The 27,735-nt window shown below is 39.8% G+C and overlaps 1 protein-coding gene across 1 annotated transcript in view; it reads right to left on the bottom strand.

The window, feature by feature from the left end:
* LOC149436051 (RING finger protein B-like) overlaps positions 1 to 27,735 on the bottom strand; it is a 126,945-nt gene that overhangs the window by 37,982 nt on the left and 61,228 nt on the right. The window contains exons 7-14 of the mRNA XM_089662095.1: positions 27,189 to 27,240; positions 23,484 to 23,584; positions 22,928 to 23,013; positions 20,066 to 20,147; positions 6,301 to 6,386; positions 4,183 to 4,270; positions 2,846 to 2,894; positions 2,243 to 2,327 (exon numbers count right to left, since the gene is read on the bottom strand). Coding sequence (XP_089518221.1) covers positions 2,243 to 2,327; positions 2,846 to 2,894; positions 4,183 to 4,270; positions 6,301 to 6,386; positions 20,066 to 20,147; positions 22,928 to 23,013; positions 23,484 to 23,584; positions 27,189 to 27,240 — 629 coding nt within the window. The remainder of the gene's footprint in view (positions 1 to 2,242; positions 2,328 to 2,845; positions 2,895 to 4,182; positions 4,271 to 6,300; positions 6,387 to 20,065; positions 20,148 to 22,927; positions 23,014 to 23,483; positions 23,585 to 27,188; positions 27,241 to 27,735) is intronic.

Genomic DNA, 27,735 nt, shown 5'->3' with positions numbered 1-27,735 from the left:
ATATATAGCATGTGATATTGCATACCTATGGTATAATTTTTGAATATACCTCCTTTAGGAAGTGTTACCTATGTGCCAGTGCTGCAAGTGCTTTAGACTATTGTGGTCATAGCCTTTGTAGCACATATACCTAGACCGGTCTTGGTGTGATTTTAATGGTTTTAGGTCTTTGTGTATTGTCTCATACTGAGGGGGGCTGTTATGTAGATGTCAGCCCCCCTGCTCTCTCGTTCCCTCTCCTCTGCCTCAAGAAGGTGCAGGCATTAGTGGGCGGGCCTGTGTGCGGCTCAGTATGGGGACAGAGTCCCCTGTCGGATTTCTCCGACCAGCTGTGGCAAATCCGCCATTGGTCAGGGCGGATCAGACCCTGGGTTATGTGCCGCGGGGATCGGAGCCCCCTGAGCTGTATCGCGGGCCGGGTCCCGCTGCTCCACGGCGCTGTCACCTGACGGGGAGCCGGAGCCTCATTGGGACATGTCCGTCCCGCCGGCCGCGCATGCGCACTCGTCTCTCTTCTACACTTTTTTTAATAATAGTTTGCAGAGTTTCTTCTACACTGTGTAGAAGTTCAAAGTTAATCTCTCTCTCTCTCCCGGCCCTATCACGGAGAGGGGCAGAGGGAAATTAATTTTCCCTCTTCAGCTAAGCAAATTACAGCTGGGAAATAATGCAGTTAGATATGATGCAAAATACATGACCATTTATCCACCCTACATATAGCTTAATGGCTTGTTAGCCCTCCTCAGTGCAAGATATGGGCAATATATTTTGGGTAAAACAAAGGCTAAGTTGGCAGCTTACTTGGCTGCAAAAGATTGGAGGGTTTACTTCTACCTAAAAAATGGCTGTCAGATTTTCTTTAAAAAAAAAAATATATATATATATATATCTATCTATCTATATATATATATTTATATTTATTTATTTTCTTAATAGTTTACAGAGTCTCTTCTACACTTTTTTAATAATAGTTTACAGAGTCTCTTCTACACTTTTTTTAATAATAGTTTGCAGAGTTTCTTCTACACTGTGTAGAAGTTAATCTCTCTCTCTCTCTCTCTCTCTCTCTCTCTCTCTCTCTCTCTCTCCCCACCCTTTCACAGAGAGGGACAGAGGGAGATTAATTTTCCCTCTTCACCTAATCAAATTACAGCTGGGAAATAATGCAGTCAGATATGATGCAAAATACATGACCATTTATCCACCCTACATATAGTTTAATGGCTTGTTAGCCCTCCTCAGTGCAAGATATGGGCAATATATATTGGGTAGCACAGAGGGAGCAATAAAACTGGCTAACAAATGATCCAGATTGGATTGTGGTGATTTTTTTAACAATTAATTGTATTGTCTTCACAATCACATATGTTATGTTTTACTATTTGTCCACTATTGTGTTGCAGATAACTTTTATTGCACATACTGATGAGTTGCCATACATAAAGGAAAGTTATTCTTATGTTGTTTTCTTACCCTATTAAGCAAACATAAAAGGCATGTACAAGAAATATTTACCCACTGGTGGTTTTGTTTGTTCCTTGGAATACAAGCCTCACCTTTGGGGAAGGAGCAAGTCATTCACAGGACCCATAGCACAGATATCCTGTGGTTCTGCACTGGCAGTGCAGTTTATTGGTGGCATTTCCTGACACTGATCATCTATTCCTAAGGAACAATGTCCATTTCATATAATTGATAATTGGATACTACATGCCATATACCCCAATTTATTTTTTTCACATACAGTAATGTAGAAGATGCCCATGTGGTTTCAGGAACACATAGTGCTGATCTCCCTGTACTCTGGAAATATTGCTTCATAAGAAAATCATCAAAATAAAAGTACACAAGCTGAAATGTGCAAGCCGGCAAGTCCTGTTGCCTCAGTTTACCCTAGTTATTTCATCTAGAAAATATACTGTAGACGGTAACAAGTGGACTGTTTGGAGAGATTTACTAAAACTGGAACATGCGAAATCTGCTGCAGCTCTCCATAGAGAACAATCAGCATCCAGGTATTATTGTCACAGTTTAATTGAACAAGCTGAAGTTAGAAGCTGATTGGCTACCATGCACAGCTGCACCAGTTTTCCGGTCTAAGTAACTTTCACCCTTTATATCAAAGCTAAAATTCAAACAAAAACGTATTCCTAGGCATTAAAGTTAGCACAATTCTACCTACAAAACACTTGTTTTGGTATATATATATATATATATATATGAAAAACTGGGTACAACTTACAGAAATCGGCTGGGAAGCAGAGAGACTTGTTGGCTGTAGTGCACTTAACTGATACTTCACATTTGGGATTTTAGTTGGTGTATATCTGTATAAGCAAAATTATTTTAATAAGTAACTTTACATCACAATTGCAAGAAATTGGTAACAGACTGAAAAATGGAATATCTTTCCTTTCCTTGAATAAAACACTCATGAGGACATGACCCATCCCTAAAAAACAGATTATGGAAATGTCCGTTGTGCATCAAGCTGGTATATAGGTAGCATAATCAGATATTGTATACAAAAAAATATTTACTGTATGTTATTCTCAGAAGTGATATAGTCAGTTTTGGTTTGGTTGAAGATTTAAGCAGTGTAGACTGTACTGTTCATTTGGATCAGTTAATAAGGCAAGAGAAGACATGATATTAAAAAAGGAGCACTATAAAAATCAGATCAGTCAAAGTCAATTTTTAGTTGGCTGCACCAGATTATTCACTTTGTTATAGCATTACTAAATAAACTCTAGTTCCTCCACTTGTAAAGAAATGCTACTTTATTGGAAGCTCACTCAGCTTTGCATCACACAGCGCACAGATTGTCTGTTTCCAAAGCACATACCCATTGCTTATGCCTTGAATTCCACATTCTAATAAAATGTCCTTCATTACTAAAAGGAAGCATAAAATAAGCATTATAAACAAAATATATGTATAGACATTGTAATTACTTTCTCATTAACTGCTTTTGCACCCACCCTATAGCAGAAATACTGCCACAGGGCGGCATGGGTGCTCAAAATCATGTATATATATATATGTGATTTTGCAGTTCCAGCGGCTTCAGCTGTCAATCACGAGGCCTTGGCTAGTGATTACTCGCCGGTACCCAGTGATCGCCAAGTATCTCTGACAGGGGAGAGACCTGTGTATAAACAACACAGATCTCTCCCCTGTCAGCTCCCGCACACTGCTTTGGATGGCTCTGCATAGCAGAGCCATCCAAAGCAGTGTGTTTACAGTGAAGCACACACACAGCCAACAGTGAAACAGCATGCAGCTGTTTGATCGCCCCAAATGTTAACCCCTTCCTGCCCAGTGCCATTAGTACAGTGTCAGTGCTTTTTATTAGCACTGATCATTGTATTGGTGTCACTGGGGATGTCAGTGACACGAAGTCAGTTCCCCCCAGTGTCAGAATGCCTGCTGCAGTCCCACAGTCTCGCTATAAATCACTGATTACTAGTAAAAAAAATTGTAAAAAATCCAGTATATATACAGCCATTTGTAAACGCTATAACTTTCACATAAACAAATTAATTTACATGTATTGGGATTTTTTTTAGCACAGACATGTAGCAAAATACATTTTGGCCTAAATTTATGATGAAATTTGATTTTTTAATTTATTTACTGGACATGTTTAATAGCAAAAAGTCCAAAATATAGTTTTTTTTCTCAAAATTGTCGGTCTTTTTTTGTTTATGGCGCAAAAAAAAAATGCAGTGTTGCATGACCGTGCAATTGTCAATTAAAGTAATGCAGTACCGTATCGCAAAAAATGGCCTGGTCGGGAAGGGGGGTAAATCCTCTGGAGGGCATGTGGTTAAACTCAAAGTCATTCATACCAAAGTTATAATACATAAACATTTTTCACCAGGGGCGGACTGACAACTCATGGGGCCCCCGGGCAATAAGGGATCATGGGGCCCCTGTGTCCTCGCCCACACTCAAACCACACCCAAAAAAGCCTATGAAAGGTACCAGGGACATCTCATGGGGCCCCCTACTGACCCCCAGCCCCAATGGTCAGTCCGCCCCTGTTTTTCACCCATATTTTACTTTGTAAATAATTTGTAAATCCAGAAACAGGTATTATTATGATATACATTTGTAAATATATTATATTTGTATGAATAATCCTTTTGATTATTTTTTTTTTTACAATGGGCAACTCACTGGGCTGTCTCTCTGATGGGTTTATGAGTCTCATAGCCATGACGTCATTGAAGTCATTTTCTTTATTTCTTCCACCAAATATGTACAGCTTTAAAATAAAAGTTAACGTGAGAGCAGCATTTGATACCAATTAAAAGAGCAACACGTAGCATCTTTGATTTGCAAACATCTGTTTCAGCAGTGATCAAAGATGATATGCAAGGTCCAATTTGTTAAAACAGACGAGTTATTTTAACTCCATATGTTATGTCATCTCATGATAATTTTCTTTTAAAAATTAAAAAACATGCAATGAAGTTGAGAAAACTGTAAACAGTAAAAGTTAAGGAGTACAGAAAAAAACTGAACTAGTTTGCTTTCAGGCTATTACATGCCATTCTATGTAGACGCATAACGGGATTACAGTGGTAATACAGAGATGACTGAAAAAGCTTAAGCTGACCTGGTAAGAAGAATACAAAATATTAAGAATAATGTTTTGTTATCATTTTAATTCTATAAATGCTGAGTATATTTGGTGGCAATTCTGGCTTCAATAGAACCTTTTTTGTTATCTTTACTATCCAGTTGTTTCAAGAATTTTACAAGACAAGTAAAACATAGAATGTTGCTGGTTTAAAATAAAACACTTAAAAATGTATATGCACACAGAGGAACAGACACGCTTGATAACAGAACATTGAGTTCTCATATAACAAGCATGAGAGGTTTTTTTCAAAACCCAGAGATGAAGAGCTCACCTCATATTAAACATTTTCAGAGTTTGAAGGCAACATTGCAAAGAAAAAAACTCTAGCAGAACAATTTATATAATTTTTCACACTCATGATAAAATCTGTATTTTTTTCTGGCTTACTTAAAACCGCCAATCATATACTTTCATAAAGCAGTAGTACAGTAGAATAAAATGAAAATTGCACAATATTTGTGTAACTGTTTTTTAAATTCATCTTTTCAACAAAAAATATACTAAAATTAAACATAATACAATAGCCACATTTTTGGTAACATATTAAAGATAGTGTTGTGTCATGCAAATTAATACCAGATATGTTAAGTCTTAAAATTGTGCACACCCATGAAATGGCAAAAAAGTATGGTATCCAAAATTGTCCACATGCAACACTTAAAAAAAAAAACAGGTGCACACTTTTGGGTAAAAGGTTAGATAAAAGTTAAACACTGAACCAACCCACCACCTCTATTACTATAGAACCCTTCCAGACTACAGGCAGCCATTATGTTTATCTCTGTTACTTTCAATGTAAGCATTCTATTTGAAATACAACACCACTGTTATCCCTACCGCTTGCCACCAATGTAACGGAACCAGACCCCAACTGCACTAGGGTATTTCCGTTAGACTCCCGCTTCCCTGTCCGAACACAGATCAACGGACACCACCGCTGACCACACAAGACTAGACAAGACCAGTCTTGAAATAACTCAGGAAATAGACTGCTTTATTTTAACACAGACACAAGATATAAACATTCAAGAGAACAATCCCCCTCCCTGCATAAGGACACAGGGTGGGGCAAACCACATCTAGCAACAAGAAATGCATCAGCAGACACCCCCCACCATACCAATACACAAAAACATACATCCCATAATAGTTTGCTCCCAAGCAAGACACACAATAGAACAATGGGATGCACCACATGGCAGTAAACAATGAACAATCCCCACACCCCACCTATACATGTCTACACAATATCAGGACATTCCACCCTGTACCCCTAACAGGCACAGGGTGACTTACATATGGGGAGCTGAGACAGGGGTCTCCCCACCCTTCCAAAGTGAGCTGTGTTCCATGGGCCCCCAACCTAAAGTCACTCCCGTCACAGCCATTAAGTTTATCTCTGTTACTTTCAATGTAAGCATTCTATTTGGAATATAACACCACTGTTATCCCTACTCTATATCAGGCTGAAATAAAGGAGGGGGGGGGGGTATTGAACTCCATATTATCCCTGTATTTTTCCTTTACAATAAGTATAGGATGTAAGAGCTACAACAGCAGAATGTATTGAGCAAGGTAAAATAAACAGAGAAGAGAATCAAGAACATAAGGAACACAACAGAGACCATAAACTGCATGTATTTACTTACATGGCTTTGCAGAACAAAAGAAGTATGCTTATATCTGCATGTTGGTGGAATCCCAAAATATAGTGGTGTTTTCCATTTAATCTTTGCTGAAAAAAAAGATTTTTTTTCCTATGTATTCAAATAGTCCAATATTCTAGCCATTGGTTAGATTAAATTATGTGCAATACAAATATATCTTGTTAAATGATACAGTATGTCAATCTTCTTGTCTATGGGGTACAAACAATTGCATTTAGGGGACCTTGGGAGGTACTATTAATACTGAAACAGAAGTTTACTGTTAAAATGATACTTATACTCCATTACAGTTTTATGGCTTCTGCTTTAGTTGACATCAAATTGTATAATATCTCTGAGCAAGGATAACTCACTACATCTATTCCTGTAATATTAACACAGTCTTCTATTAATATGAAAGAATGCCAGCTGCACTCCACTTAGCTCCTCTTGCAGTATTTTTTAATAATCGATGAATTGGCTGCCTACAGTAATGTCTCCACTGTGACGATTGCGGCGTCAGACCCCAGCCCTTCTCACCAAACTCGTGATCGAAGGACTAGCCAATCTAAAACTGCGATGTCACGTGCGTTACAATGCCACGCCCAGCTGCACCCTGCACAATGATTTTACAGCTCACTGGACCACAAATCGATGTACCGGCAGCCTGAGCGCGATTGTTACTGGATCAGGTTAATTATGCAATTAACCCTTCACACTGCCATCACCTCCTTTTTTTACAGAGAAAGAGGAAACTCGGCAATATCAGCAATACATTAGGATGATTAGATAATCATCTGGATACCACTGTCACCGCAGACAGGCTATACAGAGGGTTAAACACACATAGTAGCGCTCTTCAGTGGCAGGAATTCGTAAGTTTCATTAAAGAGCTATAGAAACAGTTCAACACCTTCAGACAGAAAGATTTATTACTAAAAGGTCAAAAGGGTGCAATAAAAATATTTACAGAAAAAAGTTGTAACCAATATATATATAAATACAGAGAGCAATAACACAGAAAAAAGGTAACAGAAAGAAGTTTAGAGAGGTAGAGTACTTGCCAAAAGTCCTGGGTTAAGCAGATCAAGTTTTAGAGCAAAAGGGCACCGTCTCCTAAGTTGGTTCTGATGTTAAAAGGGAGATTTCTTCAACTTCCACTCTTAGGCCTATTTTGTAGTCCCCCAGCAGGGGATGTCTCTGAAGCCAAGGACCAATGCCTCATTTGGGGAGGGGTGTCTAGGCGGAGACCCAAGCTAGAACCAAAATCTCTCATAGCTTATATTTTGGCTCATAACTTTTCCTAGGCACAAGTAACATTCCACCCTTGGGTAGATTTATATGCAGACGCATCTGCGGAAAGGTTAGATATGAAATATGAAAGACATACTTGAATGGTTCAAGAGATGTAATTTTCTGCTTTCCTATATATTCCAGCCAAGGAGTGTGACATATCAAATGGTTTGACTTCTCGTGAGCAATCTGAAGATATGCCTGGTTTTTATGTAAGTCTCTCATATTCCAAGATATGAGACATAAGGGGAAAATGGATTTTAAAAGTGGTATATAGTTTATGACTCCCCTGGAATGTCTTTGAACTCAGGGGAAGGCTTGGGTTATCCTTTTACGAGGTGCCAGATTGCACAGTTTCTTAGAGCGCCCAGCTCAGAGAGGTTTTATAGCTCGGAGCTTCTGCTGTGCCCTGGCCTGCCTGTGACACTTCCAACACACACACCGACCACATGTCACTGTGAATCTCAGAGAAGGGAGGGGATGAGGAAAGATATGTTTGTCCAAGATGGATGATCCATTGCCAAGATGGAGGTTGGAGCAAAATGGTTGAACCACATCCATCTCTGTGGGTACGATTGATACATCCACCAAAAATCCAACCTTCCTTAACCACTTGCCTACCAGGCACTTATACCCCCTTCCTTACCAGGCCAATTTTCAGCTTTCAGCGCTGCCGCACTTTGATTGACAATTGCGCGGTCATGCAACATTGTACCCATATGAAATTTTGATCATTTTTTTCTCACAAATAGAGCTTTCTTTTGGTGGTATTTAATCGCCACTGGGCGCTTTACTTTTTGCGCTATAAATTAAAAAAAGTGCAAAAAATTTGAAAAAAAAAAAAAAGTTTATTTGTTTCTTTTATAAAATTTTTCAAACAGGTATTTTTTCTCCTTCACTGATTTGCGTTGATGAGGCGGCACTGATGGGCACTGATAGGCGGCACTGATGGGCACTGATAGGCAGCACTAAAGGGCACTGATAGGCAGTACTAATGAGGTGGCACGGATAGGCGGCACTGATAGACAGCACTAATTAGGGGTCACGGATAGGCGGCACTGATATGCAGCACTGATAGGCGGCACTGATAGGTGACACTGATGATGGGTACTGATAGACGGCACTGACTGGCATCACTTCTGGGCACTGACTGGCGGCACTGACTGGCACAACCCCTGGGCACTGACTGGTGGCACTGACTGGCAGCACTGGTGGGTGGCACTGGTGGGTGGCACTGGTGGACAGCACTGGTGGGTGGGCACAGGTGGGTGGCACTGGTGGGCACAGGTGGGTGGCGCTGGTGGGCACAGGTGGGTGGGCACAGGTGGGTGGCACTGCTGGGCACATGTAGGTGGCACTGCTGGGCACAGGTAGGTGGCACTGCAGAGTGGCACAGGTGGGGGCACTGCTGGGCACAGGTGGGGGCACTGCTGGGCACAGGTGGGGGCACTGCTGGGAATGGGTGGGCGGGGCTAGTGGGCGCACAGCTGATCGGAACTTGCGGGGGTCACTGCTGGGCACCGATCATCAGGGCACTGATCATCAGTGCCCTGATGATCGGTGCCGATCCCCGCTCTGACAACTGCCGGTTCTCGGCAGTACTTTCCTCACGATCTGACAGCGTGAGGAAAGTGCAGCCGAGAACCGGCACTTGCATTTTCCTGTGATCAGCGTGTCATTGGACACCGCTGATCACGTGGTAAAAGGCCGGTGGGATCGGCCTTTCACCACATCTCGTGATCAGCTGTGTCCGTAGGACACAGCGATCACGGAGATCGCCGGGTGCGCGCCCCCTGGGGCGCGCAGGAGAGCGCGTTCTGGGAGGACGTCATATGACGTCCACTCAGAACTGGCCGGCCGCGGTGAAGCCGTCATTCGGCTATGCGCGGTCGGCAAGTGGTTAACATGTTTCATCACTCCTGGGTTGTTCACAAGGACAGGAGACTTCCCCTATAATAATGCAATGTGGATGTTGGCGTCCTAAGCCAAGCTCTCCTGCTACAGTATATCCTAAGCACTCCTTTATCCGAAAATCCTCTTCTCCAGCTACAGCAGGATTTCTATTTGTAGAAAAGGATAGTACTCTCCACACCTGTATTGATTATCATGCATTTAATGCTATCAATGTCAAGAAGCACCACCCGATGCCCCTTATTTTGGAGCTCTTAGATTGCATCTGTGGATTCACAAAAGTAGACCTATGAGGCACGTACAACCTGACTCACATGTAAGAGGCAGACGAATGGAAGACTGCATTTACCACCAGACATGCTCACTATGGGGTGGATTTAATAAAGGCAAACAGGCTGTTCACTTTGCAAGGAAATTTTCCCTTAGCTTACTGAATGTGGTGAAAATTCATTTAGCAAAGAACACCTAATCATGTGGAAGAAATATAAATAAAAACAGTATTTTCCTGCACTTGATTGGATGATGGAAGTCAGCAGAGCTTCACCTAATTCCCTAAGCTAAGGGAAAATGTCCTTGTAAAGTGAAAAATCTATTGCACATCAAATAGTCTATTTGATTACCAAGAATTCCAAAGCTCCTGATGAGTAAGAATTTATTACTCTAACCACTCCCATCCTGGCCTTATATCTGTCCAGGAATCCACTATTCATTAGACTTTAGTGCCTTCAGAGCTTGGATCCAAACTCCATTTGGTCTCATGACTCCAAGCTCTACAGACATACTGATGTCCTCAGAACTCTCATATTTCTTTGCCCCAGTAGTGGTGGCCAAATCTCCAAAGAGACGTGGAACACTACATAAAAGCTTGTTTGATTTAATTGTAAACCAAGTCTCCTACTCATGCACCTATAGGTCCTCTTCTGCTAACTATTCCCAGAAAACCTTGGTTCCACCTCTCATGGACCTTATTACTGAGATCACTATTTCTGCTGGCTGTATAACTATTTGGATAGTGGTAAACTGCAAATTGTGTACCCCTTCCCTCATGACCCTCAGCAGCAGTCTTTCTTTATCTGGGAGGTCTTCAGGTTTTATGACATGCCAACCTGGATTGTTGTTGACCATGGCCCTGTAAAAGGAGGGTAATATCACACTCATATCTGCTCTGTTCCAGAGCTGGGTTTCTCTTCCTGGCCATTTGCAAAACATGCAGTCCAAAGTTTTACTTTGGGAATAGTCAGAAGATTATGGAGACCAAGACATGACTGTAGGGCTGGGGTGTAAGAGACCTAAAATACGTAATCTGGTCAAAAGTACTGCAGTAGGTTTCCCTGCATGTAAGCAGTATTTGTCGAATGTAGAAGAAAGTCAGCAAGATGAAGGGGGCTTTTTAGGGAATTAAATATATAATTGATTCAATACTATTTTTGTACCCAGAGTTGGGCTTTAAGTTATGCTCCCTGCACAGAAATACCCAGATGATCATCTATGGAAAGCTTAGGACCCCTATTACTTCTCCCCTTAGAGCACAATGTACTTTCCTGCTACTCAGCAACTAACATACATCAACTGTGCTCTTACTGCAACAAACCTCTTGGCCTACAATGGGCTATTATGTGGATCCATGTATTTGTCATATCTTTAACTGCCCTGCCAATTACTGCAGATATGTATCTTTGCAAACAAGTGATCTACTTCTAACCATACTTTCCTCTGACATAATAATAGCTCTGTAAATATATTATAGCAGTTATAGTTACAGAGAAGTCTGATAGGATGGAACAGCTATACTAAAAAAACATGAACGCTATAAACAGCAACATCTCATTGTCTTACTTAAGCCATTATACTCTGCATTATTTAGTAGTATAATGAACAGGAGTAATTACAACCAAGCTGCAGTGTTCTGGGAGAGAAATTTCTACTGATTCTGACTATTCAGTAGGGCTTAAACATTGGTAAGAAAGATTAGAACTGTGTTTATAGCAACATCTTAGTAAACAGTTCTACATCAATACTTAATGTGTTTCTGTCAGAACTCTCATAGCTAAAACAAATGCCTCTATCACTTTGTTCTGTGCGTACCCTTTAGTGACATTATATACTGTTTTATAACTGTTGTTTGAGTATCATTCTCTGGTAGGCACTGGCTAATCTCTACATGTTATTGAGCATCATAACAATATAAGCATCTGTCATTTCTGGAGCAGGATCTGCTGCAAGGATGGAATAATGACGCTCGAAATCGTAAGAGTTATTATACTTATAAAAGCTTTATCTAAGGATAGACTGGTTTATCCCAGACATATCGGAATCATAAAATATATGTTGATGCCCATTTATAGGGACAGGTTTATAAAACGGTAGTAAGAAATTGGATTTCCTAGAGTATCTCTCTAATCTTTGAAGCATCATATCACTATTGCCCACTGGTGCTAAATATGATCCAGAGGAATCTGACGCAAACATCAGTTAATCTGGTTTCCTAAAGCTGAAATGTAGGCAATATAAAAATTAGCACATCAGTATGTTACTAGCATTAACACAGCAGTATATTTTTCCCTAACTCCTCTTAACGGGGGTGTATTTACTGCGAGGCATAGAAGGCATTTGACTTGGGTGGCATTATTCGGGCGGGGCAGTGCTGCCCCTAGGCAAAATGGACACACGTGGCAGAGGAAGAAGAAGCAGGTGAGGCACTGCAGGAGCTCCTGAGGATGGTGTAGAGGAGATGAGTCATCTCCGGAGCCATAATGTTTGCAGCAGTCTCTGCCACGAGAGGCTGTGGGCTGCTGTATGGTGTCAGACTCTCCCTCCCTATCCTGATCATAGCTTCGGTAGCACCTGGTGGATGTCATTCTGTGAGCTGTTCTGGTGGCAGATGTCATTCTGTGGGCTGTGCCAGTAGCGCATGTCACTCTGTGAGCTGTGCCAGTAGTGAAGGTCATTCTGTGGGCTGTGCCAGTAGTGAATGTCATTCTGTGGGCTGTGCCAGTAGTGAATGTCATTCTGTGGGCTGTGCCAGTAGTGAATGTCATTCTGTGAGCTGTGCCAATAGCGCATGTCATTCTGTGAGCTGTGCCAGTAGTGAATGTCATTCTGTGAGCTGTGCCAGTAGTGAATGTCATTCTGTGAGCTGTGCCAGTAGTGACTGTCATCCTGTGAGCTGTGCCAGTAGTGACTGTCATCCTGTGAGCTGTGCCAGTAGTGAATGTCATTCTGTGGGCTGTGCGGTGAGTGCTGGAACAACTCTCTCTCCTCTCTCTTTCTCCCTCTACCGCTCTCTCTCTCCCCCCCCCATCCATCACTATGCCATCACTGGCTCCAGTTTGAATGGGGGGGGATGTTTTGCTCTTGCTTAGGGCAGCATGAAACCAACATGCACCACTGTTGTTAGATCTGTTATTTTATTAATTCATGTAAAATGCCAAGCCAGCAAACCATATTATGATGGGGGTGCGCTTACAAGCTTGTATTTACATGGTTAAAACCTTTTTTTAAAAAAAAATTAAAAAAAGCTTGTTGTACTTTTTTTTAGAGTTGACAGTTGGCTCTCTTGCAATAGCAATCAGAGAGGCTTAGTAGCTGCTCGATTGCTATTATGAGCAGTGGGAGGAGATGTCCTTCCCTCCACTGCCTTCCACAGCTTTAACGGGATCTCCAGTCCCACTCAATCAACCAGCCAGCACTTCTGCCAGCTGATCATAGAGCAGAACAAAGATCAGATAAGCTTTGTTGGGCTCTATGATATAGTAACCTGGAAGTGATTAACTTACATCAATTCTTGTTTTTTATTTGGAAATACACAGCGCCATTTTTAAAAAAGAACAGCATTTAATCTTGGTGTCTTTAAATGCTTTTAAGGTCAGAGGAGGGATTTGGGGTTTTATTGATTCCTGGGTGGCACAGTGGCTTAGTGGTTAGCACGTCTGCCTTGCAGTAAATGGGTCATGGGTTCGATTCCCAACCATGGTGCCTCCTGCATGGAGTTTGTATGTTCTCCCTGTCCTTGCGTGGGTTTCCTCCGGGTGCTCCGGTTTCCTTACACACTCCAAAGACATGCTGGTAGGTTAATTGGATCCTGTCTAAATTGGCCCTAATATGTGTATGTATGAATGTAAGTTAGGGACCTTAGATTGTACACCCCTTAAGGGTTAGGGACTGATGTGAATGTACAATAAATATGTGTAAAGCACTGCGTAAATTGACAGTGCTATATAAGTACCTGAAATAAATAAATAAATTCCAGATCTCTTCATAAAGAGTACCTGTCACATGTCTTTTGCTATCACAAGGGATGTTTGCATTCCTTGTGACAGCAATATAAGTGATCAAAACATTTTTTTAAAAGCAAAAATGTACAAAAAAAGTGTAAAAACAAAAATTAAAGTTCCCCTGTTCCACCGTGCATGCTTGCAAAGGCATAAACACGTGCGCACACAAACAGTGATCGTCCCACACTTGTGAGGTATCACCGTGAATGTCAAACTATGGGCAATAATTCTAGCAGCAGGCCTCCAGACCTCCTCTGTAAATCTTAAGTGGTAACCTATAAAGGCTTTTAAAGCATTGCCTATGGATAGTAAAGTTTACGTTGTGTTACGGGCACGTGCAATTTTAAAGCATGACTTGTTTGGTATCTATTTTTTTGGTGTAACATCATCTTTTATATTTACAAAAAATGGATTGTATTATGTGTTTTTTTGCAATGAAAGTTTAAAATAATGTTTGTTTTTCAAAAAAATTGTGTTTAAAAAAACCGCTGCACAAATACCATGTGACATAAAATATTGCAAAACCCACCAATTTATTCTCTAGGGCCTTTGCTTAAAAAAAATAAAAAAAAATATTTTTTTGGGGGGGATATAAAAAGTCTGCACACCCCTGCTAAAATGTCAGGTTTCTGTGATGTAAAAAAATGAGTCAAAGATAAATAATTTCAGAACTTTTTCCACCTTTAATGTAACCTGTAAACTGTACAGTTGAGCAATTAACTGAAATCATAAAACAGAGAGCAAAAAAGTGAGCGCTTTCAATAAACAAGCAGCTGAAGCACACAGGATAACCAAAAAATCCTCACATGAAAATAAAATTAAAAGTGCAGCGCAAGAAATTAAATGTGACACAATAAAAAATGATCAAATAAAGTCCCAATTATGGTGACCTAGGGTAACAATGCACACTAACCATAAGTGCACATAAATAGTGCAGTGTAGTAAGGATGGAGTTCATAAAGTAGTCATCAGCATGGAGAGGGTAGATGTATTCCCTTGATCAATGAAGGTCCACACGATGATACAGAGCTAGGCAGAAGAAATCCACTAGATGGCAGAAAATGATCACGGCTCCACCAAAGAAAACACTGCTCCTCCACTGTACACCAACGATATCTAAGAAAAAAGATGCTCCCAACTATAATCAACAGATAGCTTGGGGCATGGCCAAAAAACCCAAGCTCTGTATCATCGTGTGGACCTTCATTGATCAAGGGAATACATCTACCCTCTCCATGCTGATGACTACTTTATGAACTCCATCCTTACTACACTGCACTATTTATGTGCACTTCTGGTTAGTGTGCATTGTTACCCTAGGTCACCATAATTGGGACTTTTTTTGATCATTTTTTATTGTGTCACATTTAATTTCTAGCGCTGCACTTTTAATTTTAATTAACTGAAATCATTTAGGTGCAGGGAAGAATAAAAAAATAAAATAATATGGTTGCATAAGTGTGCACACCCTTAAACTAATACTTAGTTGAAGCATCTTCTGATTTTATTACAGCACTCAGTCTTTTTGGGTGTGAGTCTATCAGCATGGCACATCTTGACTTGGCAATATTTGCTCACTCTTCCTTGCAAAAACACTCCAAAACTGTCAGATTGCGAGGGCATCTCCTGTGCACAGCCCTCTTCAGATCACCCACAGATTTTCAATTGGATTCAGGTCTGGGTTCTGGCTGGGCCATTCCAAAACTTTAATTTTCTTCTGGTGGAGTCATTCCTTTGTTGATTTGGATGTATGCTTTGGGTCATTGTCATGCTGAAAGATGAAGTTCCTCTTCATGTTCAGCTTTCTAGCAAAAGCCTGAAGGTTTTGTGCCAATATTGACTGTTCATAATTCCCTCTACCTTGACTAAGGCCCTAGTTCCAGCTGAAGAAAAACAGCCCCAAAGCATGATGCTGTCACCACCATGCTTCACTGTGGGTATGGTGTTGTTTTGGTGATGTGCAGTGTTGTGTGTGTGCCAAACATATCTTTTGGAATTATGGCGAAAAAGTTCAACCTTGGTTTCATCAGACCATAACACATTTTCCCCACATGCTGGGAGACTTCAGATGTGTTTTTGCAAAATTTAGCCGGGCTTGGATGTTTTTCTTCATAAGAAAAAGCTTCCGTTTTGCCACTCTACCCCATAGCCCAGACATATGAAGAATACGGGAGATTGTTGTCACATGTACCACACAGCCAGTACTTGCCAGATATTCCTGCAGCTCCTTTAATGTTGCTGTAGGCCACTTGGCAGCCTCCCAGACCAATTTTCTTCTCATCTTTTCATCAATTTTGGAGGGACGTCCAGTTCTTGGTAATGTCACTGTTGCACCATATTTTCTCCTCTTGATGATGACTGTCTTCACTGTGTTCCATGGTATATCTAATGCCTTGGAAATTCTTTTGTACCCTTCTCCTGACTGATATCTTTTACCAATGAGATCCCTCTGATACTTTGGAAGTTCTCTGCAGACCATGGCTTTGCTGTAGGATGCGACTAAGAAAATGTCAGGAAAGACCTACTAGAACAGTTAAACTTTATTTTGGGTTAATCAGAGGCACTTTAAATGATGGCCTGATTTTGAATGTGATTGCTTAATACTGAACACAGCTACATCCCCAGTTATAAGAGGGTGTGCACACTTATGCAACCATGTTATTTTAGTGTTTCATTTTTACTTCTCCCCCACCCTAAAAGATTTCAGTTTGTTTTTCAATTGCACAGTTTATAGGTCACATAAAAGGTGGAAAAAGTTCTGAAATGATTTATCTTTGCTTCATCACAGAAACCTGACATTTTAACAGGGCTGTATATACTTTTTATATCCATTGTATATATATATACAGTGGGGCAAAAAAGTATTTAGTCAGCCACCAATTGTGCAAGTTCTCCCACTTAAAAAGATGAGAGAGGCCTGTAATTGGCATCATAGGTAGACCTCAACTATGAGAGACAAAATGAGAAAAAAAATCCAGACAATCACATTGGCTGATTTGGAAAGAATTTATTTGCAAATTATGGTGGAAAATAAGTATTTGGTCAATATCAAAAGTTCATCTCAATACTTTGTTATATATCCTTTGTTGGCAATGACAGAGGTCAAACGTTTCCTGTAAGTCTTCACAAGGTTGGCACACACTGTTGCTGGTATGTTGGCCCATTCCTCCATGCAGATCTCCTCTAGAGCAGTGATGTTTTGGGGCTGTCGCTTGGCAACACGGACTTTCAACTCCCTCCAAAGGTTTTCTATGGGGTTGAGATCTGGAGACTGGCTAGGCCACTCCAGAACCTTGAAATGCTTCTTACGAAGCCACTCCTTCGTTGATCGGGAGGTATGTTTGGGATCATTGTCATGTTGGAAGACCCAGCCACGTTTCATCTTCAATGCCGTTGCTGATGGAACGAGGTTTGCACTCAAAATCTCACGATACATGGCCCCATTCATTCTGTCCTGTACATGGATCAGTCGTCCTGGTCCCTTTGCGGAGAAACAGCCCCAAAGCATGATGTTGCCACCCCCATGCTTCACAGTAGGTATGGTGTTCTTTAGATGCAACTCAGCATTCTCTCTCCTCCAAACGACAAGGTGTGTTTCTACCAAACCATTCTATTTTGGTTTCATCTGACCATATGACATTCTCCCAATCCTCTTCTGGATCATCCAAATGCTCTCTAGCAAACTTCAGATGAGCCCGGACATGTACTGGCTTAAGCAGGGGGACACGTCTGGCACTGCAGGATCTGAGTCCCTGGCGGCGTAGTGTGTTACTGATGATAGCCTTTGTTACGTTGGTCCCAGCTCTCTGCAGGTCATTCACTAAGTCCTCCCGTGTGGTCCTGGGATTTTTGCTCACCATTCTTGTGATCATTTTGACCTCACGGGGGGAGATCTAGCGTGGAGCCCCAGATCGAGGGAGATTATCAGTGGTCTTGTATGTCTTCCATTTTCTAATTATTGCTCCCACAGTTGATTTGTTCACACCAAGCTGCTTGCCTATTGCAGATTCAGTCTTCCCAGCCTGGTGCAGGTCTACAATTTTGTTTCTTGTGTCCTTCGACAGCTCTCTGGTCTTCACCATAGTGGAGTTTGGAGTGTGACTGTTTGAGGTTGTGGACAGGTGTCTTTTATACTGATAACAAGTTCAAACAGGTGCCATTGATACAGGTAATGAGTGCAGGACAGAGGAGCCTCTTAAAGAAGAAGGTACAGGTCTGTGAGAGCCAGAAATCTTGCTTGTTTGTAGGTGACCAAATACTTATTTTCCACCATAATTTGCAAATAAATTCTTTCCAATTCAGCCAATGTGATTGTCTGGATTTTTTTTCTCATTTTGTCTCTCATAGTTGAGGTCTACCTATGATGCCAATTACAGGCCTCTCTCATCTTTTTAAGTGGGAGAACTTGCACAATTGGTGGCTGACTAAATACTTTTTTACACCTATATATATATTGTTTGGGGGTTCTAAGAGATTTTCTAGCAAAAAAATACTGATCGTTACATGTAAACAAAAAGTGCCAGAAAAGGCTTGATCTTCAAGTGGGTAAATTGATTATAGTAAAAATTAAGCAGAGAGGAATGTTTTGGGAAAAGTGCTTATAACCGCAAACTTGCACTCATGTGTGGGCATTATGAGCCATTACAAGGGTTTTTCTGCCTTTTTTCTGCCAGAGGTTCTGGCATTTTCTCAGTAGCCTAGTTTGTATTGATCCTACAACTAGATGTCCATTTAGGACTACCCTATAACAGGATGTGGAAAAATAACAGATCTACCTGCAAGATCAAAAGGTAATGAAAAGTTACGGTAAATAGGGTAATCAGAAAAAGAAAAACTACCATGTGGATGCTATGGACAAACTACAATATGTATGCCTTTTTTTCATTTGATTGTACTTTCACTTTAGAACCTTATAATCCTATCCAGTCTGTTTTTCTTTTAGGACCCGGACAACTGCTGCACACTAAGCTGCGGCTGTTTAGTGTGCAGCAGCTATCTGTATCGGCTGCAGTGAGCCAGTGCTAGGGGTCGGTGTGATGCGTGATCTAGTACATCACACTGCTTCCTTTTTTTTGTGCAAACTTTATTCAAAGTGCACAAAAGTAAAACTTCATTCATGTCTCTGTACAGCAAAGTGGACCACAGTGAATAATTTATGGACTTTAAATCATTTCAGCCTTTTGCTTTCTTTACAACATTGTCTAAGTCTGTCTATTTGAAGCATCTATTTGAGGGAAGTTTGAGGTGATAAGGATGTATTTTCTACAACGAATTGATTACTCGCCCATTATTTCCTCCTCTGGACCATAGTGATAACGTCTAGGTTTGTTGGAGAAAGATTCTGGCTGTTGGAGAAATAATTTCATACATCTTGGAATACTTATTGTCCATTGGGACTTCATATGCTGCAGATGATTGCTATATATTTAAAAGAGAAGGACACTCCCAAATAGATTGTGAGAAGATCTTCAATTTATACTCAGCCATTCACAAATTCGGATTTCAAGGGTCCATTAAATTAGGACTGCACTCAGTATTCACTACATTAATCCATAGGATCCAGTCCACATGATGCCATACTATTATGCATTTGTACCTTGGGGAACATGATGGGTGTGAACTGTAGTTTATTTTATTAGATACCCTTTAATTGTTTGTATTGTTTGTTTGGTTTTTATGAGAATGAATAAAGTATTTAATGGCCATCTGTCAGTAGATAATCTTGTTCACTTTCACAAGGGGTTAATTTGTGAGAAATTTGGGATTGGTGAGCCAGAAAGTTTATTTTTATGATGCTATTTTTCCATGATTATGTAATGTGTGGACGGCTCCCATTCAGGCATTTTGCCTTGTTTCTTTTTGGTGCAGAAGAGTGGTGTGCTGCTGTACAGTGACATGCGATCTTGTCTCGTACATTGTGATAAAATGCATCATCTTTGCATTTTACCGCAGATCACTGCAATGCAGATGCTGCCAGCATTGCAGTGTGAATAGGACATGTAGAAAACAATTGTTTTCTGTGCGTTCTAGTGGTGACTAGCGTTCTTTTAGTGCGGAAATCTGTGAAATGGCCTGTAAAGCTGTTCTTCACCTTTTGCTTAATCTCTTAATTTTCAATCTCCCTGGCACTGTAAAGATCCGGTAAATATTATTATAAATATCTGTAGACAAATATTGAAGTGTATTTGGTCATTTATTTACTTAATTTCATTTATAGTCTCATTTGTCTTGGTAATACATTTCTAAATACCATTTTACAATTATTCATTTTCTAGTAATGCATTTCTTACCAAGGCTTAATTTCATGACGTCACATTTAAGCATTTTGGTTTCATTTTCACACTCTGTGATTCCTCCAAACAGGTAAATATCCTGTTAAGATAAAAAAAAAAAAAAGTGATAAGATTAGAGAGAGGGTGTCTGAAGGCCATGTCCATAGTTTCACTATATACAGTGGGGATCAAAAGTTTGGGCACCCAGCTAAAAATTTGTATTAATGTGCATAAAGAAGCCAAGGAAAGATGGAAAAATCTCCAAAAGCATCAAATTACAGATTAGACATTCTTATAATATGTCAACAAAAGTTAGATTTTATTTCCATCATTTACACTTTCAAAATAACAGAAAACAAAAGTCTGCAGAATTTATAGCATGCACTGCCCGCTTTGCAAAGCTGTGACCTGCCAGTGTCATGGATTGTTCTCAATCATCGTCTGGGAAGACCAGGTGATGTCAATCTCAAAGGTTTTAAATGCCCAGACTCATCTGACCTTGCCCCAACAATCAGCACCATGGGTTCTTCTAAGCAGTTGTCTAGAAAACTGCCCAAACTTTCGATCCCCACTGTACATATTATTTGTATTATCCTTTATTTATAAAGCACCAATAATCATGCAACACGTTAATAAAAAAGGGTGCTCATTATAAACTCCAGACAAAACAAGGAAAGAAATCTGTAGGCTCTGCCACAACAGCCTTACTATCTGAGACACTGGACCTGATTTTCATAGGAAATGTTCTCTAAATAAGTTTTCAATACACAGCAATATAAAAAAAAATGTAATATAGAATTGATGGTGTTTACTGGTATACTATATAGGTAGTCATGTATGCTTTATCAGCTGTCAAACTTAATCTTACACTTTTGTTCCATTGGAACACATTCTCACTCCAGGGCTGCTGCAACTCAGGAGGCAAATCAAGCATAAACAAATAAAGGATATATTTTTCCTCCAAAATATTTTTATGCAGTGCTGCCACATAAAACTTTACAGAGTACATAAGAGTCTTTTTTTCAAACCATAAATAATTTACAGTCTATGCCAGTGTTTCTCACTAGAGATGAGCGAATCGAACCAGGCGAAGTGGAATTCGTTTCGAATTTCAGGAAAAATTCGATTCGCGGCGAATCCGAATATTAGCATACTTCGGGTGCGCGAATCGGATTTTTCCCGATCAGCCGGCAAAAGTGTCCCTGCAGAGAGCTCCGCTATTTCTGACAGTTCTCTGACAGTTCCTTCACATGTACAGCGGTTGAAACATTGTATCTATTTGTTTCCATTTAGGATACAGATGTTTTTATTCGGAAACAGATACAATGTTTCAACCGCTGTAAATGTGAAGGAACTGTCAGAGAACTGTCAGAAATAGCGGAGCTCTCTGCAGATACACTTTTTGCTGTACTGGAATACTTCTTCTTTTCATTCTTCTTTTCATTCTTCTTTTCATTCTTCTTCTTCTTTTCATTCTTCTTTTCATTCTTCTCATTCTTCTTTTCTTCTTCATGAAAAGAAGAATGAGAAGAAGAATGAAAAGAAGAATGAAAAGAAGAATGAGAAGAATGAAAAGAAGAAGAAGAATGAAAAGAAGAATTGAGAAGAATGAAAAGAAGAATGAGAAGAATGAAAAGAAGAATGAAAAGAAGAAGAAGAAGAATGAAAAGAAAAAGAAGAATGAAAAGAAGAATGAGAAGAAGAATGAGAAGAAGAATGAAAAGAAGAATGAAAAGAAGAATGAGAAGAATGAAAAGAAGAAGAAGAATGAAAAGAAGAATGAGAAGAAGAATGAGAAGAATGAAAAGAAGAATGAGAAGAATGAAAAGAAGAATGAAAAGAAGAAGAAGAATGAAAAGAAGAATGAAAAGAAAAAGAAGAAGAATCTTTTCATTCTTCTCATTCTTCTTTTCATTCTTCTTCTTCTTTTCATTCTTCTTTTCATTCTTCTTATTCTTCTTTTCATTCTTCTTCTTTTCATTCTTCTTCTTCTTCTTTTCATTCTTCTTCTTTTCATTCTTCTTTTCATTCTTCTTCTTTTCATTCTTCTTTTCATTCTTCTTCTTCTTTTCATTCTTCTTCTTCTTCTTTTCATTCTTCTTTTCATTCTTCTCATTCTTCTTTTCTTCTTCATGAAAAGAAGAATGAGAAGAAGAATGAAAAGAAGAATGAAAAGAAGAAGAAGAATGAAAAGAAGAATGAGAAGAATGAAAAGAAGAATGAGAAGAATGAAAAGAAGAATGAAAAGAAGAAGAAGAATGAAAAGAAGAATGAGAAGAAGAATGAAAAGAAGAATGAAAAGAAGAATGAAAAGAAGAATGAAAAGAAGAAGAAGAATGAAAAGAAGAAGAAGAAGAATCTTTTCATTCTTCTCATTCTTCTTTTCATTCTTCTTTTCATTCTTCTTCTTTTCATTCTTCTTTTCAATCTTCTTTTCATTCTTCTTCTTCTTCTTTTCATTCTTCTTCTTCTTTTCATTCTTCTTTTCATTCTTCTTCTTCTTCTTTTCATTCTTCTTCTTCTTCTTTTCATTCTTCTTTTCATTCTTCTTCTTCTTTTCATTCTTCTTCTTCTTCTTTTCATTCTTCTTTTCATTCTTCTCATTCTTCTTTTCATTCTTCTTTTCATTCTTCTTCTCATTCTTCTTTTCATTCTTCTTCTTTTCATTCTTCTTTTCATTCTTCTCATTCTTCTTTTCTTCATGCATTCCGTGCTGGAGGTGCCAAAACTTTGTTCCCGCTGAAAAAAAAACCCTGCACATATGTGAGAAGTGTCAGAATTAGCCCGGTGTTAAAGTGGATAAAAACTAGTAAATTGTAGTGAGAAGACTCTAATTTGTTGTTATTAATCAATATTCCATAAATACACTTATTACAGTACCTTATCATGATGTGCTGTAAATGAATGATATTTTCTTCCTGCTGGGGTTTCACCTTTGATATCACAACTCTGCCAAACTAAAGTAGCTAAATAGGTCCAAAGACATCAGGGAATCAAAAAGCAATATTAGTATCTAAATATGAAAAGCTTTGGTTACAAATCATCAGTTTTCCATAAAGTGATAATGCAACTGACTACAAAAAAACTATTATATCCATGCTACTACTGTATTATTACTCCACTGTATATAGACCTTAGGGACTCATGCCCACGAATAGATAATTACAGTGTGTACAGCACTCTAGGCGAAATAAATACGAATGTTATACATGGTTAGAACAGTAGCCTGTCACCTTAATTCTAGTTCACAAAACAAACTAAAGTGAATACATTAGAAACGCTTATAATGTATTAATCTAAATAATTTGTTGTTTTTATAACCAGTGAAATATACATCTTATCTGAGACTAAACATTTAATGATAGGTTTACAATGGTCAGGGATTTCCCTGCTATTACACTAGAATCATTTTGATTTCACTAAAAAGGCAATTTACCTGTGTCCAGCATATGCACATCACTATAGAACGTGCCATCCATAGAACTACCTCCAAACACATAGATCTGTTGTCCAACAGTGGCAAATGCATGTCCCAACCTGAGCAACAAAGTTACTGATTTTTATACAGACATTATTAAACAGCAGTGACTAGAGATGAGCGAATTATTCAAAAATTCGATTCGGCTGATTCGCCGAATTTGTGGGAGAAATTCGATTCGATGCAAATTTATTCGCTGCGAATTTAACTAATTAAAAGGGTTTCTAGGCTTCAGAGAGCCTTTATATTAGTGCAGAACACTGTACCTTTAATTTAAATGCCCTTGGAGTCTGCTGGGGAAGAGAAATAATACTGTCAGTCAGTATGACATGCAGATGAGTGCCGTCGATCTTAGAATCACCGCACACTTCACTCATTTGGGCAGTCACGGGGCACGACGAAGAAGAAGAAGAAGAAGAATGAAAAGAAGAATGAAAAGAAGAAGAAGAAGAATGAAAAGAAGAAGAAGAAGAATGAAAAGAAGAAGAAGAAGAATGAAAAGAAGAATGAAAAGAAGAATGAGAAGAATGAAAAGAAGAAGAATGAAAAGAAGAATGAAAAGAAGAAGAAGAATGAAAAGAAGAAGAAGAAGAATGAAAAGAAGAATGAGAAGAATGAAAAGAAGAAGAATGAAAAGAAGAATGAAAAGAAGAAGAAGAATGAAAAGAAGAAGAAGAAGAATGAAAAGAAGAATGAGAAGAATGAAAAGAAGAATGAAAAGAAGAAGAATGAAAAGAAGAATGAGAAGAAGAATGAAAAGAAGAATGAAAAGAAGAATGAGAAGAAGAATGAGAAGAATGAAAAGAAGAAGAGGAATGAAAAGAAGAATGAGAAGAAGAATGAAAAGAAGAATGAGAAGAAGAATGAGAAGAATGAAAAGAAGAATGAAAAGAATGAAAAGAAGAATGAGAAGAAAGAAAAGAAGAATGAAAAGAAGAAGAAGAAGAATGAAAAGAAGAAGAAGAATGAAAAAAAGAATGAAAAGAAGAAGAAGAAGAATGAAAAGAAGAAGAAGAAGAATGAAAAGAAGAAGAAGAATGAAAAGAAGAATGAAAAGAAGAAGAAGAATGAAAAGAAGAAGAATGAAAAGAAGAATGAAAAGAAGAATGAACTATATTACTATATCAGTCTCTAATGGATGCTGCTGCCCATTATGAGGGGTTCCCACCATCCCTGTGCTGAGGTTCTGGGTATGCACACCTGCTCTGCCCATTAGGAGGGGTTCCCACCATCCCTGTGCTGAGGTTCCAGGTCTGCACACCTGCTGCGCCCATTATGAGGGGTTCCCACCATCCCTGTGCTGAGGTCCCAGGTCTGCACACCTGCTGTGCCCATTATGAGGGGTTCCCACCATCCCTGTGCTGAGGTCCCAGGTCTGCACACCTGCTGCGCCCATTACTAGGGGTTCCCACCATCCCTGTGCTGAGGTTCTGGGTATGCACACCTGCTGTGCCCATTATGAGGGGTTCCCACCATCCCTGTGCTGAGGTTCTAGGTCTGCACACCTGCTGCGCCCATTATGAGAAGTTCCCACCATCCCTGTGCTGAGTTCCTGGGTCTGTACACCTGCTCTGCCCATTAGGAGGAGTTCCCACCATCCCTGTGCTAAATTCCTGGGTCTGTACACCTGCTGTTCCCATTATGAGGGGTTTCTACCATCCCTGTGCTGAGGTCCCAGGTCTGCACACCTGCTGCGCCCATTACTAGGGGTTCCCACCATCCCTGTGCTGAGGTTCTGGGTATGCACACCTGCTGTGCCCATTATGAGGGGTTCCCACCATCCCTGTGCTGAGGTTCCAGGTCTGCACACCTGCTGTGCCCATTATGAGGGGTTCCCACCATCCCTGTGCTGAGGTCCCAGGTCTGCACACCTGCTGTGCCCATTATGAGGGGTTCCCACCATCCCTGTGCTGAGGTCCCAGGTCTGCACACCTGGTGCGCCCATTACTAGGGGTTCCCACCATCCCTGTGCTGAGGTTCTGGGTATGCACACCTGCTGTGCCCATTATGAGGGGTTCCCACCATCCCTGTGCTGAGGTTCCAGGTCTGCACACCTGCTGCGCCCATTATGAGAAGTTCCCACCATCCCTGTGCTGAGTTCCTGGGTCTGTACACCTGCTTTGCCCATTAGGAGGAGTTCCCACCATCCCTGTGCTAAATTCCTGGGTCTGTACACCTGCTGTTCCCATTATGAGGGGTTTCTACCATCCCTGTGCTGAGGTCCCAGGTCTGCACACCTGCTGCGCCCATTACTAGGGGTTCCCACCATCCCTGTGCTGAGGTTCTGGGTATACACCTGCTGTGCCCATTATGAGGGGTTCCTACCATCCATGTGCTGAGATTCCGGGTCTGCCCACCTGCTTTACCCATTATTAGGGGTTCCCACTGTCCCTGTGTTGAATTCCTGGGTCTGTATGTACACCTGCTGTGTCCATTGTGAGGGATTCCCACCATTCCTGCACTGAGTACCTGAGTCTGTACACCTGCCAAAAGAAAGTTTCAGGATTTTGAAGGAGCAAAATACAGTAATACTGGAACAAAAATGAGCTGCGTGGTGGAGTTGCCAGAAGAAGAAGAAGAAAAGAAGAAGAAGAAGAATGAAAAGAAGAAGAAGAAGAATGAAAAGAAGAAGAAGAAGAATGAAAAGAAGAATGAAAAGAAGAAGAAGAAGAAGAATGAAAAGAAGAAGAAGAAGAAGAATGAAAAGAAGAAGAAGAAGAATGAAAAGAAGAATGAAAAGAAGAAGAAGAATGAAAAGAAGAATGAGAAGAAGAATGAAAAGAAGAATGAGAAGAAGAATGAGAAGAATGAAAAGAAGAATGAAAAGAAGAATGAGAAGAATGAAAAGAAGAAGAATGAAAAGAAGAATGAAAAGAAGAAGAAGAATGAAAAGAAGAAGAAGAAGAATGAAAAGAAGAATGAAAAGAAGAAGAAGAATGAAAAGAAGAAGAAGAAGAATGAAAAGAAGAAGAAGAAGAATGAAAAGAAGAATGAGAAGAATGAAAAGAAGAAGAAGAAGAATGAAAAGAAGAATGAAAAGAAGAAGAATGAAAAGAAGAAGAAGAAGAATGAAAAGAAGAATAAAAAGAAGAAGAATGAAAAGAAGAAGAAGAAGAATGAAAAGAAGAATGAGAAGAATGAAAAGAAGAATGAAAAGAAGAAGAAGAAGAATGAAAAGAAGAATGAGAAGAAGAATGAAAAGAAGAATGAGAAGAATGAAAAGAAGAATGAAAAGAAGAAGTATTCCAGTACAGCAAAAAGTGTATCTGCAGAGAGCTCCGCTATTTCTGACAGTTCTCTGACAGTTCCTTCACATTTACAGCGGTTGAAACATTGTATCTGTTTCCGAATAAAAACATCTGTATCCTAAATGGAAACAAATAGATACAATGTTTCAACCGCTGTAAATGTGAAGGAACTGTCAGAGAACTGTCAGAAATAGCGGAGCTCTCTGCAGGGACACTTTTTGCCGGCTGATCGGGAAAAATCCGATTCGCGCACCCGAAGTTGGCTAATATTCGGATTCGGCACGAATCAAATTTTTCCTGAAATTCGAAACGAATTCCACTTCGCCTGGTTCGATTCGCTCATCTCTAGCAGTGACATTGAAACACAGATGACAGTAAATGGTAAGTAGTAGATTGACAGTACATTGATTACTACCTTGCCTCAGGAAGTGAGCCGGATGTTTTGACTGGTATCCATGTTTCAGATACTAAAGAAAGACATATTAAGCAGCACTCTTTACTAACTAGTACATTATACTAACCAGTACTATATATAAGTGCACTTAAAATGCAATACACATTATCTGAAAGTATTGATTTAAGAAAGCGGAACTTCACTCTCCCAATTAACACTGACTATTTTTAATTTTTATTTCTAAGGCTTCATTCACACATGGCATTTTTTGCAGCCACTTTTAGGGGTGTCACGTGTTTTGTTTTACCCATTGCTAGTGCCTCCAGGAACAGCAGCATTTTGGCACAAAAACGCTTGACAAGTGTAAACGCACCTAAACGCGTATTAATGCTAGGCACATTTAGCGCTTGAGCGTTAATTCATTTCAATGGCCAGAATAAATTATTATTCTGGCCGATTAAATGAATTAATGCCCAAGTTCTTGACGCCTGTGAACACGCCTAAACACTTGTAAAAGTGGTAGACACTTTTACGAGCATAAGGCATTTTTTCTGCCAAAACACTGCTG

The sequence above is a fragment of the Staurois parvus genome, unplaced genomic scaffold (assembly GCF_062004578.1).
Source record: "Staurois parvus isolate SC_StPar_1 unplaced genomic scaffold, SC_StPar_1.0 ptg001432l, whole genome shotgun sequence".
In the NCBI taxonomy this organism is placed as follows: Eukaryota; Metazoa; Chordata; class Amphibia; order Anura; family Ranidae; genus Staurois; species Staurois parvus.
This window is presented reverse-complemented; position numbering and strand designations above follow the sequence as displayed.